At 37.4% G+C, this 21,087-nt stretch overlaps 1 protein-coding gene across 2 annotated transcripts in view; it reads right to left on the bottom strand.

The window, feature by feature from the left end:
- The window catches only part of Pten (phosphatase and tensin homolog), a 68,584-nt gene that overhangs the window by 7,711 nt on the left and 39,786 nt on the right, over nucleotides 1–21,087 (bottom strand). For both annotated transcript variants that reach the window (NM_008960.2, XM_006526769.2), the window contains 5 exons: nucleotides 20,336–20,379; nucleotides 18,351–18,589; nucleotides 6,613–6,754; nucleotides 2,867–3,033; nucleotides 390–614 (listed from right to left, as the gene is read on the bottom strand). In NM_008960.2, coding sequence (NP_032986.1) covers nucleotides 390–614; nucleotides 2,867–3,033; nucleotides 6,613–6,754; nucleotides 18,351–18,589; nucleotides 20,336–20,379 — 817 coding nt within the window. The remainder of the gene's footprint in view (nucleotides 1–389; nucleotides 615–2,866; nucleotides 3,034–6,612; nucleotides 6,755–18,350; nucleotides 18,590–20,335; nucleotides 20,380–21,087) is intronic.

Below are 21,087 nucleotides of genomic sequence, written 5' to 3'. Positions count from 1 at the left end.
AAAACATACTTGAGATCCAAAGGCACTGAATATTAGGTCTATGTTCACTTAACATGTGTGAAGGTCATTTTCTATTTTAAATATTAGGAGTATTATTATGTTATAATAATAATATAATAATCTATGGTTGAGTTTGTTACATGTGAATGAAACAAATACAATGGAATGAAAAAAGAATTTAAAAAGGAAAAAGGAAAGAGGAAAGACTCAAGATGGGGAGGGGGGAGGAGAAGAAATAAGGAGAGCAAGTGGAGTAATAAACAGAAAAGGAAAGGCTACGCAACCACTCGGGAATGTTACATATTGAACAATACTAGAACAATGTCTAGCTCTTAGCTTCACAATCAGAATAAAACACACCCTCCCACCCCCAAATGGTTTTAACTGACCTTAAAATTTGGAGAGAAGTATCGGTTGGCCTTGTCTTTGTTTGCTTTGTCAAGATCGTTTTTTGTTAGGGTGAGTACAAGATACTCCTTGTCATTATCTGCACGCTCTATACTGCAAATGCTATCGATTTCCTGATCACAAAGACTTCCATTTTCCACTTTTTCTGAGGTTTCCTCTGGTCCTGGTATGAAGAACGTATTTACCCAAAAGTGAAACATTTTGTCCTAAACAGAAAAGAAATGGAAGATGTATTTCACTTATTTAAAAATGTACCACAAATAGTCAACATATAAACCATATATTATTTGATATTCTTAAGTGAAGGCAAACACCTTGTGGAATATTCTTATTCACTAAGTTATCTTTTCTAAAATTTCAAATAAAAAATATAATCATGTAAAATCTGGTATCTTACTTTTATCTTAAAATCCTAAGAAAACTACTTCTTATTCTAATACTGGATTTTAAAAATATTCTGAGTTTATGCATATGTAAATATAAACAAAGATCAGGTGTTGCTACTTCAACAGAAGCCCTAGTAAGTTGATCCCTATGGCAACTACATTTCTGGCCCCTGTATCTGTCCAGTGTCCATGGAGGCCCGAGGTAGGACTCAGATTCCCCCCCAGGTCTGGTATTACAGACAACTGTAAGACAACAGATGGGTGCTGAGGACCAAGCCTGTGTCCTCCAGAACATCCAGCGCTCCCTCCTAACTGCTGAGTCGTGTTTCCAGCCCTTTTCAAACCTTATTGATCTCAATTATTTTAACAAAGTTGTTCAGTTGGCAATCATATTTTACTTAGAAGAAAACACGGTAATATTATTTAAACTTGCAAATGTAGCTCACTGATGTGCACTGATTTTCTAAAACTGTTTTTATTTAAATCAGAACAGGCATATAATTAGTAAGGAAAACCTATGATAAATGGAAATTTATGGAAAGTAATCTAAAATATACAAATATATTATAAATATCCAATCTTCAGAGATCTGGAGTAAGAAACAGCACATCTCTAAAACTACAAGGAGACAGTGAGGTAATTATCTCTTTTTACAAGCAATATAAAGCCAAGAGAGGCGGCTCCTGTCTTGGGAATTTAAAGCAAAAAGACTGTTTTATATGAAGCCAACCTGAGCTACTTAGTGAGTTCCAGACCAGCTTGAGCTACAGAGTAAGAATCTGTCTTCAAACAAACAAGGAAAGAAAAACATATGCATGTGTGAGCGCACGCACACACACAAGTGTGAGCACACACACACTCTTATGTGAATCAGAGTCTTACAAGATGTAAGAGATAGCGGGCAGGGATGGCACAGGCCTTTAATCCCAGCATTTAGGATGCAGAGGCAATCGATCTCTGAGTTTGAGACTAGCCTTGTCTACAAAACAAGTTCGAGACAGCTAGAGCTAGACAGAGAGACCATGTCTCTCAAACAAACAAACAAACAAACAAACAAATGAAGTAAGAGGGAAAAAAACTAAAGCCTTCCAAATACCTAATTTTTGAAATGTTTGCTCACATTTATTGTGGTCTCAGAAAATAAACAAAAAAACCAGTAACTCAAAGATATTTATATTTAGCTTTTTTGTTTCATGAGAGGTCCATGATAAAAACATTAATTTGGTTAACTTTGTGATTTTTTTTCTTCTTTAGCTATGTAGATCCTAGAAAAAAGAAATTATCTCTCCTGATAAATTGATCTGACATTGCAAGGTTTTATAGTAAGTAAGCTCTCCTTTTACTGCTTTTTATAAAACCCCCTTCCGGACTATGTACTGCTCTATGTGCTTCACGGGAATTGATTCTGCACAAAACTGGTATCTTCTTCTGATCCAGCTAAAACTTCTACACCTTAAGACTCATTTTAATGTTCACATTCAACTAAGGGTACTAAAGCCACCAAGGATAAATGTTCACACCAAGGACACTGCACCTGAGCTCTCTCCTCCTCCCAAGTGTATCTCAAGCCCCAGCAACCCTGGACAGAGGATATGCTTAGCTGTTTCCACCCTTTTGTTTTTTGGTATGTTTTTTTTTTTTTTTTTAATTACTATTACTTCTTCACAACCACTTCTTTCAACTAAGTAATACTGACTAAATACTCAGTACTGACTAAATACTCAGTACTGACTAAATACTCAGTAACCTGGGGAAACAAAATATAAAATAGTCTACTCTCAAGAAACATAAACCCAAATGGGTAAAACATGGCTTGTGCAACATAAGAACATAGAACAAACCAAAAAAGCCAACAAACTAAGGGTCGGGGCAGGTGAGTCTGCTTACATGTCTCATCAATGCCACAGAAATGAAGAGTCTGCCAATCTAACAAAAGAGTAATCAGTTTGGTAGATGGCAGAGAAATAGTCTCTCCTTACAGAATAATTTCCTAACCAAAGGCTTTAAGCAAAAGGTCTGTGGTTACTCATTGAGGAATGGCTATTTCTACACAATAGAACTGAATTGCAAACCTTTTTGAGCATCTTGTTCTGTTTGTGGAAGAACTCTACTTTGATATCACCACACACAGGCAATGGCTGAGGGAACTCAAAGTACATGAACTTGTCCTCCCGCCGCGTGGGTCCTGAATTGGAGGAATATATCTTCACCTTTAGCTGGCAGACCACAAACTGAGGATCTGTGTGGTTAAATACATATAGGATCATTTCACAAGAAATGTCTTCAACTTATCAAAAACTACTTTAATGATAAAATAAACAGAAATATACACAAAATGATAACTCTTCATATTGACTGCTTATCTAAAACAAATCAGTAGAAATAAAATATGTAAAAACATAACCAACCCATGTAAGGACTTCTTCAATCTGAATCCTTAAGTAAAGTTCTATTACAGATATGATAATCAATTGCTACTTCACAAACAGTAAGTTCTAAGACTAGACTCTAGCAGCATATTAACAATTAAAGCTTTACATTAACATGCAAAAGACACATCACAAACTACTTTAAGCATAAAATAACTTTAACAATTTCCTGGGACTTTTGTGAACTGCATAGAGGCAACTTTACAAGAATATTTTAATAAACGATGTAAACCTAAGCCTTTATAATATAGAAATATACAATACTGATCATCTTTCTTTTGACCTCCAGTTCACAAGTTTTTGTTTGTTGGTTTTGGCATTTTAAGACAGAGTTTCTTTGTTTAGTTAGCCCTGGCTGTCCTGGAACTAGACAAGGCTGTTGGGAGAAGTAGGAAATGAGTTACATCAAGATACACTGAATGCTTATCTGAAATTCTCAAGGAATTAATAAAAATAATATGTTTAAAAAAATAAAAAACATGTATAGCTGGGTGATGGTAGCCCGTGCTTTTAAAAGTGCTGGCACTCAGGAGGTAGAGGCTGCCAGCCTCTGGATGTAGAACTCTCAGCGTATCTGCCTGTGTGCCACCATGCTTCCTGATAGGTTGATAATGGACAAATCCTCTGAAAGTGTAAGCAAGTCCCAATTAACTCTTTTATAAGAATTGCCTTGTCATGGCATCTTTCCTTGACAATGTCCCCAGCTGTAGTGTACAGTAATGAAAAAACAGCAGCTTTTTCTAAGACCACTGAGACAAAACGACCTCCTATAGACCATGAGTTTCCCATTGAGTTGGAAATTGTTTTTTTTGTTTGTGTGTTTGTTTCTTTTTTGTTTTTGTTTTTGGTGGTCTTTCGAGACAGGATTTCTCTGTATAGCTCTGGCTGTCCTGGAACTCACTTTGTAGACCAGACTGGCCTCGAACTCAGAAATCCGCCTGCCTCTGTCTCCCAAGTGCTGGGATTAAAGGTGTGTGCCACCACGCCCAGCAGGAGGGATGGAAGTTCTAACATCAATATTCTAATATTAGTACAGTCCTCTTGACTTCTGAGATGCACATCTGAAATATATGCTATGTTAATTAACTATGTTCTGAAGAAATGACAGGATCTGGACTTGACAAAAACAAGGATGAGAGTGCATCCTGACACAAAAGCAAACTGATCATTTTTATTATACAGCAACTTCTCTTCACGTAGAAAAAGTAAGGTAATAAGACAAACGCTTGGCAAACACTTCCTGGTCCCTCTGCAGAAGACACTAAACCTTTTATCACTAGTTCTGTCTGTTTCACTCATGCCTCCTCCTCCTCGGGCTGGAGACTGAAGGCAATCCTGCACTCTAGCTTGAGAAAAACACTACACCACCAAGACAGAGCTGCAGCCCCACTGCAGATCCTCACAAGTACCTTGATCTCATCAGATTTAAAATAACTTAAAAGCAAAGTGATAATATTTATATCTCCAAATCTCAAATGCACTCTGGGTATGAACAACTAAAGAAAATCCAAACAAAGTACATTCCATCGCTCTAGCAACATCTGCCAAGTCACAGAGCTGGCTGTACTACCCCTCCTACATCACAACTGTCTATACAACATGGGCCTGTCCTTAAAACACAGCTGAAGTTCCTAGAATTATCGTGACACCAATAGTCCAAGTCTATTACATCCCATTCAAGATCCTGTGACAGCCAATCACATCTTCTATTTCTCGTCCAGTTCTTCTGCTGTGTTTCGGTCACCTTATTTCTACTGCCTGTAATATTTCCTTCACACTCAATGCCAATCCAAACTGCATGTGTTCTCCAGTGACCGACTTTCTTCATGAAATTGTTTCCAAAACCTTTTGTGAACATGGCAGTTATAATTTATACATATGAATCTCATGAGCTTTATTTTAATATAACTTCAACATATAGTGTTAAATCCCAGCACATAAATAAGTAACTAGAAATTTTTAAAGATTAAAAAGAATTTAGTAGTCAATATTTTTTAAGCGTAGAGATGCAAACATAATGTTGTCCGACTAAAAGCCCAACAGCAGTTTAATCAATAAGCAAAGTAGAGCTGACAAAAAGTCAGTACCTAGTGAGATTCCTGAGCAGAGCTTTTCCGTATTGCCTCCATACCGCCTTTACAGCTCTATATTGATGCCTAAACTATAGGAAGAACATGAGTTCCTATCCCCTTTCCTTCTCAATGAACCTAGTGAAGTTCCTAGGTCAATTGCTTTCAATAGTCCATTGTGCCTTGTACTCACACTTTTAAAATTATACTAATATACTTAATCAGTATGGAAGTTCCTTAGAACTTTCCAACAAGCTATATAAATAAATTAGGGGCCCTTAACAAAGTTGCCATACTCATGGGCAATCACACCTATCTGACGAAGAAACTGATTCTCTACATAAAAATTATTTTAGAAAGAACAAGTTAATTTAATGAAGTATTTCATGGAGGCGAAAAACTAAAATCACTGACAAACTGCAAACATCCATAAAATAATATCAAGGGATTCTAATAAGTGACATCTGATACTATGACGTTATATTGAAAATACAAATAAAATATCTTAAGTGTAAAACATGACTGACCACTCCCAGGTGTCACTAAGGTAAGAGAAATTACTACAAGCACACACTGATGTCATGACGTCATACTTACCAAGATTTCTTTATTTTACTAACAAGCAAACTCAGTGAGGAGATGACAAGTCCAAGCCACAGGCTGAGAGCTTGACTTCAAAGCTACACTTAGGTTTTCTCCACACATCCCAATTCACACACCCTTTTATTCTCTATATTTGAAGGGCTCCTCTCTTTCTGTCTCTGACAGTGAACATGTTTCCCTCTGATGAGGACCTGGTTGTAGCCAGAGGCCATTCTCACACTGATCTGTCAAGAGTGTCTCTCAGATTCTCACACTGATCTGTCAAGAGTCTCTCGGTTATTTTGTCAGAACAGAGACTGCATCTGGTGGTTATAACATAGAATATTTCTCCCATAAATATAATTGACTTGAAGAACACCAAAATTGCCAGGTGTGGTGGCTCACACCTTTAATCCCAGCACTTGGGAGGCAGAGGCAGGCAGATTTCTGAGTTCAGGGACAGCCTGGTCTACAAAGTGAGTTCCAGGACAGCCAGGGCGATACAGAGAAACCCTGTCTCGAAAAACATAAAAACAAACAAACAAAAAAAGAACACCAAAATTCATTGGGTTAGCTTTCTTAACCCAGTGAGTTGAACAACTGAACTAATTAATTCCAACTTCAGAAATATACTCCTTTTAACCTGGTAAATGTATTTCTAAACATTTACATATACATTTAGATATGGTTTTAAAAAGTTTTCCGACACACAGACAGCTAAGAATTTAGAGCACTTACTGCAAGTTCCGCCACTGAACATTGGAATAGTTTCAAACATCATCTTGTGAAACAGCAGTGCCACGGGTCTGTAATCCAGGTGATTTTTTAGCAGGTAGCTATAATAATATACATAGCGCCTCTGACTGGGAATTGTGACTCCCTGATAGGCCCAGGGGGCAGAGGGAGGAGGGAGACAAAAGAAAAAGAGAAGTCAAATTCAAAAGGAAAGTTTCATTAAAGTTATTATACAAAATTGCTATAACTGGGTTATCCCAAAGTTTCTCCTTTAAGTGGCTAACAATCAAATCTAACTCAGTATTAGAATAAATAAGAGCAATAACAAAAGAATATTCTTAAAATGTAGTTATTAAATACCTCATTTATTCAAATATTAAATAATGCTCTGATCTATGAACCCAATAAGCAAAGGCCACTGTGTATTCAAACAGACAGTCAATGGTCTCTGTACTGCAGCTACACATACCCAAGTCTCCTCTCAAAGATGGGTTTACTAGGCAAGTCTTCACAAACCTGTTTACATACTTTCTAAGCAAAATCATATCAGAATCAGTACACTAGAGAAACGTGTTGCCTCTGTGCAGGAAAAATGAGATTCTGACCTTAGAGTCCAAAAAAAAAAGGAAAAGAGAGAGTATGCAGCTGAATGATAAACATATTCAATACAACTTGTTAACAGAGGCAGTAAGGGGTATCGGTATCCTTGTGCTATATCCACTCCTTGCAGACATTAGGGAAGCATAAAATGGCTTAGAAAATATTACAAATATTTAAAAGACATAATTCATATGACATTTAAAAGGGGACCCTAACCAGGAATGGTGTCCCACACCTGTAATCCTACCACTAAAGGGGATGAAGCAGAGGACTGTTCCGAACCAGCCCAGGGTTTATATAGTTCCAGGCCAGCCGGAAACCAGTCAATCAATCAATCAATCGCATGTATGACCCAAAACCCATGCATATGTTTTTTTCTTAGTTCTTGAAATATTTTGTGAGTGTTTTGCCATATGTATACCTGGTGCCCACAGAAACCAGAAGGCATGCCATGAAACTGGAGTTACAGATGTTTGTAAGCCATTGTGTGGGTACTGGGAGTTAACCTGGGTCCTCTGCAAGAACAACAGTGCTTTAAACCAGCTATCACTTCAGCCAACCTAGCCCATGCCTATATACATTTTTTAAGGTACCACGTAACCATATATATGCCTAAAACTTCGGCATGGGGGAGCAGAGACAGGCAGATTCTTGGGATTCACAGGCTGGCCTAGCCTACTTGGTGAATTCCAGACCAATTAGAGACCCTGTCTGAACAAGATAGATGGCACCAGAGGATGGACATCCAAGGAACATACAGACACATACATATATACATATAGACACACACACACAAAGACATACATACCATATGTGTAACAATTCATTCACTAATGAGTTAATATTTTTCTATTCACAATATAACAGTAAAAAAGTCAATATAAGGCAAATAATAAGCATTTAATCTAACAGTTTAAAGTAAACAGCAGTTTTGGCATGGCAGTACCCTCTTGTAATCTCGGTACTTGGGTACAACCAAAATCGTAAGTTTAAGGCCAGCTTGACCTATGTGAGGCCCAGTCTCAACAAACAGAATTGCAGAAAATAGGTATTTTATGTTAATAAGAAAAAGGTATTACAATGCTCTTTAGTTTACTGATGGCCTCTCAACTTCTACTGTGATAAGGACTCTAGACACAGACACCCTTCTGCTGGGGAAGAAGACAGCATACAAGCTAAGAAGTATAGAAGGAATACGATGTCTAGCAAATACAGGTATATGAACTCTGACCCCACCCTCTTCCCCTCTCTCTGTCTTTCTCTGTTTCTCTGCTCCATATGTGTATCAAAATGGATAAGTGGCAGTATACAACTTTAATTCCAGAATTCAGGAGGAAGAAAGAAGCTGGTGGATCTCTGTGCATTCCAAGCCAACAGGGCTACAAAGAGAGACCCCGTCTCAAAAACAAAAACAAACAAACAAAAATGGATATAAACCACTTGAAATCATGATTGGCAATTTAAGACTTTGGCTAGAGTGAAAAATCACATACTAAATAGTCAAAGCTTATATTTGAATTCTGAGAAAATATAAACTTCCAATTTGCTTCTTTAAAAAAATTAATACAATAATACAAACCTCCTTAATAGAATTTACATGAGGATAAACCAGCAAATTCAGTTATATAAAAGAAGTTAAAATAAACAAAAAAATATAGTAGCTGATAATGTTCAGATGGCATTTCTCCTGCTCTCTAGCTTTTGGTACACATTTCACACTTGTGTACAGCAATAAACAGATTCTCAAGTGATGGGAAGGACACCTATTATCACAAGCATTTATATGCTCATCCTTTTGAAAAAAGCTGGGTTGATATGTAAGTAAACAATTCTCAGATCAACAGCAGTTGTGTGAATAGAGCTCACAGAGCTCACAGGCAGTGGTGATACAGAGGGAAGCTTGCACCATACTAAGGCCTAGGCAGCAAGGCGAGGCCAGAGCATCGTACACCCCTAGGACTTAACTGCCTAGCTAAACACAAACATGTGCTACATTATTCATCTTTGAGACAGTTACAAAAACCCAGATTTAACCCTAAACACTATTAAAAAAAACACCAGTTCTCTTTCTTGTAGTCAATGTTCGATTTGCTAGCCCAAATAGTTCAGCATTTCCTCAGTTCACTCCTTTATATTTTTGTTTCATTTTCTACTGGTGAATAATCAATGTATCTTTCTTCAAATGGCTCAAAAATTATTGAAGAAAATGGCTTTAAATTTCCATAATGACCTGAATTAAACTTCAAACTATAGTTCCACTCAACTGTCAAGACAGGTAACAGGGCTCTACTTTCCAAGCTTGTGGGATTTGTAGTTAATCTGGTGAGTTATTAACCTAAGCAAGTGGGCACTGCAAAGCACTCAGGTGCCGACTCTATCACTGTCTTCAGTGTGCACATATTTACTTTGCGCCTCCTCCGAGTCTAGCTTTTTATTTTCCTTCTCTAGCATTTGCTTAACAAAGTTGACTCCTTTTGGCACAGACGTTCGTAACAGCTCAGTGTCCGTATGAAGTGTCTCCTGTGTGAGTGTAAAATGACATCTTTGATCAGTTTTATGGTTTTTATTATAATGCTATTCCGATAAGAAAAGCCTGCCTTGGAATTTTACATTTTCCTAGTGTATTTTTCATTAATTCTTCTTTTATAAGCCTTGGCTACTTGATGCTAATTACTTTTTCTCTTTTTGGTTTTCAAGATAAGAGTTTCTTTGTGTCTTGAAACTCATACTTCCCAAGTGCTCGGGATTTAAGGTGTGTTCCACCATGCCTGGCTGGCTCTTTGAAAAACAGACTTATATGGAGGACATACATCTTTGAGATCTATACTACTGTCATAAGACTACTATACGGGATTAGCACGGAACAACACAGTGTGTGTGTGTATATATATATGTATATATAATGTATGTTCATCCTCTATGCATTCAGATTCTAGATGATCTTCTAGAAGGTAAATTCACAACTTAGAGTCCTTAAAGAAGTAATTTTCTATTTGAGCAAACTTTCTTAATAAACTGGAAAATATTTTCCAAGTCTAAACTCATAAATAAAAGTTTCAACCTAAAAAGTATTTGCTTGAAGAGGAAAAACCTACATTCTGAATGACCACAATAAACAAGGCAGTAATTCAATAAACAAAAGAATGTGGTTACTAATACTATGACAATAGTAGTTATTGTAGATATTTTCTAATATTCAAAACATATTTCTATTATTCCCATAAAATTACAAGGTATATATTATCACATATCTTATGTTTTAAGACAGGGTCTCATTATGTACCCCAGAATGGTCTCAAAATAGGTATTCTATTGCTTCAGGCTCCAACAGTGGAGATTATAGGCCTCTGTGACACCACAGCCAACCATTACAACCTCAATTTCCCCCCAGGGGAGAGCTGGCCTCAAACACACTGCAGGATCTGATGGTGGCTTTGACTCTTGATCCTCCTAACTCTACCTGCCAACTGCTGGGTCCCACGCACACTGAGGCCAGCCCTGCTGCCTCTACTTTAATAAGAAACAAGTAGGACTATACATGTTTATCTTGCTCAAATGCAGTACAGGACCTAAATGAATCTGACTCAGGTGACCTGAAAACAGGAATGCTATGCGATCTGAATGAAGCCATAACTTCTCTTAATTCAGTTTTTCCCCTTTATGAAGAACCTCTGAAGTTTGGAATACATAATGCTTCGAGTTCTATGGTAACTTACAGAATCTCTGTGACAAAAGTGACACAGATCATTTCTGGCCAACACTCTTTCCTCACCTGGATTTTCTTTAGAAGCTATAATGACAGTTTTGTGGTTTGGGGTGTTGGGCCTATTCTTCAATTCAGATATATGAATTTGTAAGAGGATTCCACTCACTAGCAAAAGTATTTGTTTCAAAAAAGAGGTAGATGTGGGCTGGAGAAATGGCTCAGTGGTTAAGAGCTCAATTCCCAGCAACCACATGGTGTCTTATAACCATCTGTAATGGGGTCTGATGCCCTCTTCTGGTGTGTTTGAAGACAGTGACAGTATACTCATATACATAAACAAATCTTACAAAAAAATAAAAAAATAAAAAGACACACCCTTTAAGCCAGGGAAATCAGAACCTATTCTAGGAACCTCTAGTCAAATGGGTGTTCTTTTACCACTGCAGTTAGTCAAGAGTGTAAGCCTAAAGCTACGGGACCATAGCTTGGTATTACTTGCAAAGATCCTTTCTGAATAAACATAGCCAAGAAAGAAAAGGGAAGAGTGTAGAAAGGAGAGGTTCCTGACACTTATTGAGCATTTAGATCCAGACCTGACCTTTTAGGTTCTATTAGTCAATAAACATCTCCCTTGTGTCTTCTCTGTCTCCTTCTCCTACTTGGGTTTCTCTTACCTAAAACTGAAAAACTCACACATTCAAAACAGCAATTTTTCTCTCTCTCTCTCTCTCTTTTTTTTTTTTTTTTTGGTGTTGGTTTCTATTTTAGGAATCAAAAAGAAAAGGAAAAAATTAAGTAGAGCTTAGTACAGCAGAGAGAATCCAAGGAACAAAATTAGGAAGCCAGGTGTTGAGTATGACAAAGAAAGACTATGAATCAGGGCAGTGTGGTCTTTGCAAATGGGTTTGTATTAAGTAACTGCTTAAATCTTTCAAAGCCTAAAACTGCACAGCTTTATGAATCAGTGGACTGCTAGATAGTAGATAATAGCCCAAACAGTATGCATCAGAAGAGAACACATGATAATTGACATTACAAGAAAATTATACTGAGTTTTTTGTTTTAGCAACAGCAACCACAACTTGTTTGATTTAAAAATAAGGACTAAGCAAGAAAATTTTATGATGAGGGGATTTAATAAGTAAAACAGGGGTAGGGGGATAACCTTGATAGTAGGTTATAAAAGTTCACTTCTCACAGAAAATAATGAAATCTCTTAAAATTAAGCTTGGCATTGTTATTTTAGTAAAGTTGACAAACTGAGGTAGTAAACTAATCACACACACACATTCTCTCTCACACACACTCACGTAGTCAAAACACACACACCTACCTAATAACCAACTTGTAAGCAAAGAAAAGGCAAACTGAAACGTTTCAATCCCTCCCCTAAGTTTAATAAGAGAACTAAGCATTAAGGTTACTTTCCTTGCCACTGCTGGAGGCCAGGGAGAACAGACACTACGTATGGTTAGTGGCAGTGTCTTCCCTCAAGTTTGGAAAGTTACTCCAAAACCTGCGCTCATTGCCATTCTGAAAAGGTCTTTCTTACACTCTCCTCATAGTTTACATCCCGCAAACCATGTATTGCAGCACTGAACCCTAAGTGCATTTGCAAACAGCAAGGCACACGTGGAAACCAACCCCAGAAGGTAATTTACAGCAGGAGGGGCTGGCGCGGGGTGTGTGTGTGTGTGTGTGTGTGTGTGTGTGTGTGCGCGCGCGCGCATGTGCAGTCAGTCGGGATTCACCCTCAGTGACTTTGGATTTGGATAATTTGCCACCTTTTCACAAAGGAAAATATCAACTATACAAGTAAATAATTCCCAGTAAAGTGGGCAACACACTTCTTTGACTGAATAAGGGTATGGGTCTTTGTTCCCTTGAGCAGTTACTTCGCCCTTGAGATATTTTTTCTTTATAGGAAGTAGCAACTGTTGAACTTCATTGCAATATTCAAAACCTGAAGTATTGTTCCAGCATTAAGAACACAATGCTACATTTTATGGTCAGCTTGCAAATCCAACCTGCATCATATCAAGACCTAACTACAGGACTCTGAGAAAGAAAGTACTATAAGTAAAAGCCAAAAAAAAAAAAACACACATTTTAGGCAAAGTCTACAATTTTTTCACAACAGGCCAATTGCCTCCTCCTTTAACATAAAAGAAAGAAGATGAGGATTCTGTACCAGAACACAAATTTCTTCAGCTTCTTATGGTCCCTCCATAGTTAAAATTACAAATATAAACAAAATAATACAGACAATTCTAATATGATTAACTACAAAGCAGATTTAAGTATTAATCTCCAGAAGTTCACATTTACAATCACAAAGTATAAATCCAGAAACAGCAAACACAACAAGCAGCACGAACGTAGCCACAGGGACTCCTAGCTAGTCTACAAGTCTGCAAGTCCACTGTGTGTCTACACTGCCACACTGAGTCATCAATTCTCTAAGATTCTTCTAGGAAGACTTCCTCAGCTGTACTAAAGCAGCTTTCCTATACTCAGCAAGCTAAAACACATCCATCATTCCACAGCCACTCTACCAGCCCAAGGCCCGGTGCCTTTTAAGGTTTGTTTTATTATTTTTCTTTGTTACTAGCGCATTTCACTATGACATTTCCTCATAGAGGTACCGTTGTACTTCCTTCTGAGTCACCTCCCTCCCTAAACAGTTCCTCTTCTGCATTTCTGTGTGGAGCAGGTTCCACTCTTCCTTTCACCATCTTCCCTTCAGATCTCCCTCCCCCAAAGGGTATGCATACCTCCAAGCTAGGTTCTTCCCATGAGAGAAAACACGTTTTTCTGATCAGATTTGTTTTACTTAAAGTAATGACTTCTAGTTCCATTCTCTTCCTATAAATGCCATGATTTTATTTTTCTTTACATTTAAAAGCTTTGAGAAAATTAAATTGTAAAAATTTTAAGGAAATGCACAGCATTATAGTTACAAAACTAGCAATCTCTCTCTGGAGATTTTAAACTTAGACTGGAGGTTAAACACTCCAAGATTTTAACCTGGAGGGTTATTAAACACTACGATTTGTAAAGAAAAGCATAAAACTGAGAAGCCTTTCAAAACCATCAGCAATAAATATGGAACCTTTTGCAGTTCAGAATCTGTAAGCTTGATAATATACAAAGAAATTTAACAACACACCAAGGGACTTGTTTTTACTGTAAATGCTGTCATGAACTGATTGACACCGTCACGAATTCTGATCACTACAGTTCACTTTTCTGGGCCTTGATGTCATCTGTAAAGAAGCATTCCTGGAGTAGGGATATCTGAAAGCTTTTATCTGGATGTAGGTTTCTAATACTATTGTAGCTTAAAATGCAAAAGCAACCATTAGTAAAACACAGCTTGGTCAACAGTATCTGTTCATAAGTTCTTTCTTGTTTTTTAAATAATCGAAAGAATAAAGGTAGGATACACATAAGGATTCTGCTTTAGGTCCGTGTATAAACTTATCCAAAACACTTGTCTAGGTATATTAACTATGCAACAGGTACAGTAGATCCTACTGATGTGGCTGTAAGATGCTAAATTACTTAAGGAGTCTTAGTATAATGCAATGGCTAAACATCAAATGCACCAGCTACAGCTCTAACAATGTGCACAGCCCTGCATCTTCTATGTCCATTAGTCTATCATTTTCACATGGAAGAAATGGTCAAGAGATGGAGAGTGCCAAGAAAAGTTCTATGGAGGACACAAGTATTATTATTACATTTTACCAAATGACACTAGAGGCTTCACATTTCACTCACAAATACCCCCTACCTTGTAACATTTCCCAAGACTTCTTGTCACTTCCACAAACACCCTCCCCTCCCTTCTAGAGGGAAACAGAACTGTTGCCACCAGGCTGTAATGACTAGTGTGTCAAGACCTCAGTTTCTGACATGGGTCTCCTGCACCTAACTTGACTCCTGCGTCTAACCTGGATTCCTGCATTTACCCTGGCCTGGAAACAGAGAAATTTACAGGAAAGTTCAAGTGCCCAAGTCTTGCTCTTACCCTTGAACATAAGGAAACAGACCACCCCAGCATCTTATCACTCTATACACACGCTGGCAATTCTGAAGAAGTGAAGGAAAAAGAATGGAGATTGACAGCAGAGCTTAGAGAAGCCTAAACCATTTCACAACCATTATTTGTCTCAAGTGAAAATCCTTGTCTGAACTAGCAAACAAACAGAAACAAAGCAAAACAAAAGGTCATGTAGTTTAACATGATGAATGAGTCAAACAAGGGCTGAGGGATATAGCTTACTGGTAGAATATGTGTCCATGTACAAGGCCCTAGGCTCAATCCTTACCATTACAAAAGGGGAATGAGAGAAAGAGAGAAAAATGAAAACATCAAAACAACAATAAACAAACAAACAGAAACAGAAAAAAATGTCAAGTAGCTGAGATTCCTGGCAGGAAATGGCTGAGAGAGTCGCAGGACTTCAAATATTCTCATCCATTTCTCCAAAGCAAACATTGCTCTCTCAAAATACAAGACAGGCCATAGAAGTATCAGGAGTACCACTTACTAGTAATTAAGCTCTTAGTGTAATCAGTTCAAAGTTTCCATCAAAATTATGCATGGCAATAAAAACAAATGAATAAATAATCAGCAAATAATTTAAGGTCTTTTAAAGAAAGGGTCCTTCTTAATTTTTTTTTTTAAAGATGGTGACATTTCCTTGACTCTGTCTCTCAGGCCTCACCTAAATGGGTGGACGGATAGATAGATTTCAGACAGATGGACAGATGGATGGACAGATAAACAAATAAAAATTTTAAATCCCCTTAAAGACAGAGAAACTGCCTGGTATTGGAAACCTAGCCAACTACCTTGGGCTAGGGAAGTCATGCTTCTTGACAGAGAACCTACAACCACTAATTTACTAAATAATATATATAGTCCATAACTATGCTCTAAATTTATACCAATAGATAAGCATAGTGCTTATCCCTCATCAAGGAAATTTCTCTTTGTAGCATAAGGAAAACATTGCAGAAAACCACAACAGTTCAAAACACAGAGTTGTGGAACTCAGTTCCAACTGAGCCATCTACAACACAATAACTGCACCTACAGCTCAGGGACCATTGTAGACGAAGGCTTAGAGACTGTAAGAGGTAGAGGATCTGGGAGTTTGCTGTGAGATTGTCTACTGGCAATGTCAGAAGCTACACCCATAAAGTCTCATCAACATGACTACCAAACATGAGCTGAGCAAGGAGAACAAAAGACATGCCAGAATGGGAGAAAGCTGACCAAGCCTCAACCCTAGACAAAGATCTACTGGTAACTAAGAAATGCTAAGAGAGCATGCCAATTTGTTATCCAAATGGTAAGCCCTAAAAACATATCCACAGGTTGTACTACACATACATACATACTCATGATATAATTTATTACAGTCTCAAAGAACTGAAAAGTCTTAATGTAAAAAAGTTAAATAAAAATGGCTGAGCACATCGCTGGCCCTAAGAGTCCTCCACACTCTAGCAGCTTTCCCTGCAGCTCCTCTGGTTTCCCTGCACTGGTAAAAGTGGATGATATCTCTGCCCTGGCCCTCACTGCTGCACTGGGTAGCAAGATCACATTAATCCTAGGAGACTCTCTTCTACAGTTGTGAAAAGTTCCCCTGCTGATGATTTGTCATGAAAAACCTACTGCTGTGAAAGACCCAAATTCACAAGAGAGAGCCAAGACCTTCAAGCAAGAGAATCTCAAGAGGCTTTGTCAACAGACAGAAGGACCTAGAAAGCTCTTCACTGCACACAGGTCCACTGATATCTAGAAGCCAGACAACGCTGTGCTGTCAAGCAGTTTAATGCTTTAACCTGAAAATTAAAATGGTCCATAATCTTTTCCTGCCCCACAGAGATAATGATCTTGAAGGCAAAGAAACTAATAGATGATCGTATCTAGTCTTAGAGATTTTATCTGACACAGCCTACTTTAATTGGTCAAAAACATATTATGTTCCATATTTCTCTCATAGGTGAAATAAGAGTTTTCATAATTTATTTTCACTAAACAAGAATAAAAATAACACTGAGAGCAAGGATGATGTAAGAGTCAAACAATGGCAAGCTTTCAACTTGTTTTTAAAACTTGTTTATCATAAATTTCACTATTGAACAGAATCAACCCATTTAGATACCTACTGTTCTCAGGTAAGGGGTACTGATTTTTTAAATGGGAGAAATGAGACATAATTTGTTAGAAGTTCCTTTATATTTTGTCTGAAGGCAAATGGAAGCTACCAACAACAATTTATGGTTATGTATATACCACATACATCGAATAACAGAACATCTGAACACTTCATCGGGAGTCAGAGTTGAGGAGTCTCTAGCTTAAATCTGATTTTCTAACACATGACTTTTTTACTGCATTAAAGATGTAATTTTGTGAACTCCCACCAATGAACAAACAGTCTTGATATTCTTGTACAAACTCAAAAGAGTTATAACGACAGGGTTTTTAAAAAGCAGGTGAAAGAGAAGTACAGGGCCCAGGACCGCTGCAGCCACAGACCTTAGTGTGATGGGCATGGCCCAAAGTTGATCCAGATAAAATCAGGGCTCAAAAAAAGGAGAAGGGGGAAGAATGGAGTAGAGGAGGAGAAAGACAGAAGGGAGAGGAGGCAGAAGAGAAGCGGGGGTGGGGCACAAGTCCAAATTTAATACTAGAATCAAGTTTCAAATGTCTTACTCCCCAGAGCAGCCATGTCCAACCCTTGGCATTGCAAACTGATGTTGTCACTTACAATGTCTACAAAAAAGACTGCAAACCAACTCAAAGGTTAAGTGAGTTTATGACCTTATGTTGGGGCACTTTCACTGCTACCCTGAGCTTTCAATTCATCTGAAGTACTATAGGTGCTGTGCTTGGAGAAAGAAAAACATGCAAAGAATCTTGGTGTTACACTAACTAAACGAGTCCTCTGAAAAAGCAGTCCAAGAATTTGCTTTTGTTTTCAATTGTACCATAGACAAAACATGCCACTAATTCAACAGTCTTTAGTTTTCTGAATAACCAATGAATCTTTGATTAGTTAACTATACTAGTGAATACCCCCATCAGAAAATGTTTTATTTACCATCAAATTAAATACCTTGCTTTACTAGGTAATGGCATTCAAGTTGTCATCAAAATCCATACTGTGTGCCTAGCACCTACTCCAGGTAGGTCTTGGATGTTCTCAGTACAGCTAAGGAAGAGGGTGGGGATACCAGGGATGAGGGATACACTAAGTGGATACAACCACAATATAACAGTTCTCAAAGCATCACACTGTAAGTAGATTAAGACTTTGTTGGTTATACCTCAATAAAGCAAGAGGGAGAAAACCTGTTTCCCAATAAATTCTTGGTCCACAAAGAGGGAGGAAGGAAAAAGTAAACAGCTTACCTTTTTGTCTCTGGTCCTTACTTCCCCATAAAAATCTAGGGCCTCTTGTGCCTTTAAAAATTTGCCCCGATGCAATAAATATGCACAAATCATTACACCAGTCCGTCCCTTTCCAGCTTTACAGTGAATTGCTGCAACATGATTGTCATCTTCACTTAGCCATTGGTCAAGATCTTCACAGAAGGGTTTGATAAGTTCTAGCTGTGGTGGGTTATGGTCTTCAAAAGGATACTGTGCAACTGTTGCAAAAAGATAATCCCAGTGTAAGAAAATTTTAAATTTTTTATTTAAAAACATAGGTTAACTTTCAAAATGTTATATATAAACTTACTGGTTCTTAAAAGAAGCCTAACTTTCAGGAAATTTTAATTTATTACTAATTAAACCTAGATTTTAAAGAAAGTCTTTTATTAATTCTTAAATGCATTCATTAGACATGGAAACAAGCATTGTGCTCTTCACTCCAGGGAGGATGAATCTGTGCATGAAGGGAACACGTCATAGCCTATCAGTACAACTGAATCCAAATGCACGTCACCCAGGCCTCTTGTCAAGTAGTAACTTCTATCAGGACCAATAGCAGATATTACTACAGCATTGCCAGACATGCTCCGAAGAAAGTATAATTACTAATAGAGTCAACTATGGAAAAGACTGACTTTTCCTATCCCATAATAAAATTACCCAGTGACTTGTTTTTAAAATGGTCTCACAAACATTATATTTCCATATACATGAGATTAATCACTCACAGAAAAACATACAACTGAAGTAAAGTTTATAGCAAATTAAGTTTCAGATTTTTTTCACATGAATTAAGAATCTAAGATGTCTTTGTTCTCTATAGTCAGAGTTAAGTTTTTGAAGGCAAGATGCTATTATCTAGAAGCAAGACTTCCGTTCTATCACTACTGGTTTTTATCTTACTAGTATCTGTTTTGATTCTATCCTATTGAGATCCTTAAATCCTGGTATGAACTCTGGGATGTAGCTCAGTTCGCAGAGTGCTTGCTTAGGATGCTCAGCTCTGGGCTCATCCCTGCCTTGAGTAAACACACAACTGAGGATGTGGTGCAAGTCTGTAATCCTAATACTTGAGGAGTAAAAGCAGGAGAATTGGGATCACAAGTTCAAAGTCACCCTCAGCTAAACATTGAGTTCAGGGTCACTCTGGGACACTGAGACCCTGAGACCCTTGTCTTAAAATTAAAACAAAAAATCCTGGTGATATTACTGTTCTGATTATCTGCCATATTATCTAATATGTAAAAACTCTGACTTATCCTAAAGCAAGCCATCGTAAAATGGTACAAGAACAATCCATCCATTTACTCCTTTCCATGACAGGAAAGCTCTGTGGTAAACAATGGCAAACTACATTCACCAAGAGGCTGCAGGCCAGCTTTTACTTAACCATCTGTCTAACTGTGCTCCCGACCTCATTTCCCCAGTGGCACACAAGAACATTCAAGAGTCTGTTAAAATGTACATTTAAAGCTAAGTGACCTTCAACCATGGCATGTTTCCTAATGAGCAGTAGCCTAGGTCTGTCGGTCCCCAGAAACTGTTCTTACTTACTCCTTAGTGCTTCATGATTCTGAGAAGACAGACAGGCAGACAGACAGACAGACAGACCAATGCTACATCTTTTCCTAACTTTATGCCATTCTTCGATGTAGAAAAGTTAAAATGGTTCTGCTCTCTTCTTGTGATTGTTTCCAGCAGCGCTAGCTGTCCCACACCGTCAATAAGCACCTCCAATCCTAGTTTAGTCTTGGGACCTCTCCAAGTATTCTGTGATTTAGTTTTCCTGACAATAGATAGGTCTTAAAGAACAACTCTAACATTAAATACACTTTTTTTAATTGTCAAAGGCCATTCTTAAGATTTTTATCTCACTAATCTTGATAATTATCACCAGGCAGTAAAAGACAAGTCTATTGGTCTTTAGTTATACAGTATGCTGTGGTTATGTTTATACATACCTCTGCAGTTAAATTTGGCGGTGTCATAATGTCTCTCAGCACATCTACAAGAAAGTTTAAATGTGGCATAAAGTTACCTTTCACACTGGAAGGAAGAGTATCAATATTAGCAATATTTATCCACCCTTTCTATCATACCACCTTTTCTATCATGTAAAAACACTGCGCTAAGTGTTTTTACAGTCACTATTTCCGTTAACTTCAAGAATTCTGAAGTAGGTACTATTATCATTCTTATAATTAAGGAGACCAAAGCTTTAATAAAAGTTAAACGCATGCATGCAATTTGTGTGCATATATTTGTTCACAGAATTTGTGACATCAACATGCAACACTGTAAATTCAACTGCACTGACCCTGTAATTTCTTGGATAAAGACTATACATGGCTTTAGAATGTATTTTTTATTTCACAAATACCTATGAATAAATAGCTACTCTTACTATTATCTTTACCTGACAGATGATCACATACAATCTTAAACCATTACTTAAAACATACATGTTAAAAATAAAGAAAAAGAACAAAGGAAATGTAAAAGACAACTGAATGATACTAATTTAATTATTAACACAATGCTTACTAAAAATTGTAAGCCAGACCTTTACTCTTTTATATACAAATCTCATTTCCAATAATCTCTCAGAGTACAAAATTTAATACCAGATCACAATAAAATAACTAAAACCCACTGATAGTAAAATACTGACACATTAAGACAAACACTTAGCTTTTCAATAATAACACTAATC

The sequence above is a fragment of the Mus musculus genome, chromosome 19 (genome assembly GCF_000001635.26).
Source record: "Mus musculus strain C57BL/6J chromosome 19, GRCm38.p6 C57BL/6J".
NCBI lineage: Eukaryota > Metazoa > Chordata > Mammalia > Rodentia > Muridae > Mus > Mus musculus.
The sequence above is the reverse complement of the archived record's forward strand: the minus strand, read 5'-3'. Positions and strand labels throughout refer to the sequence as shown.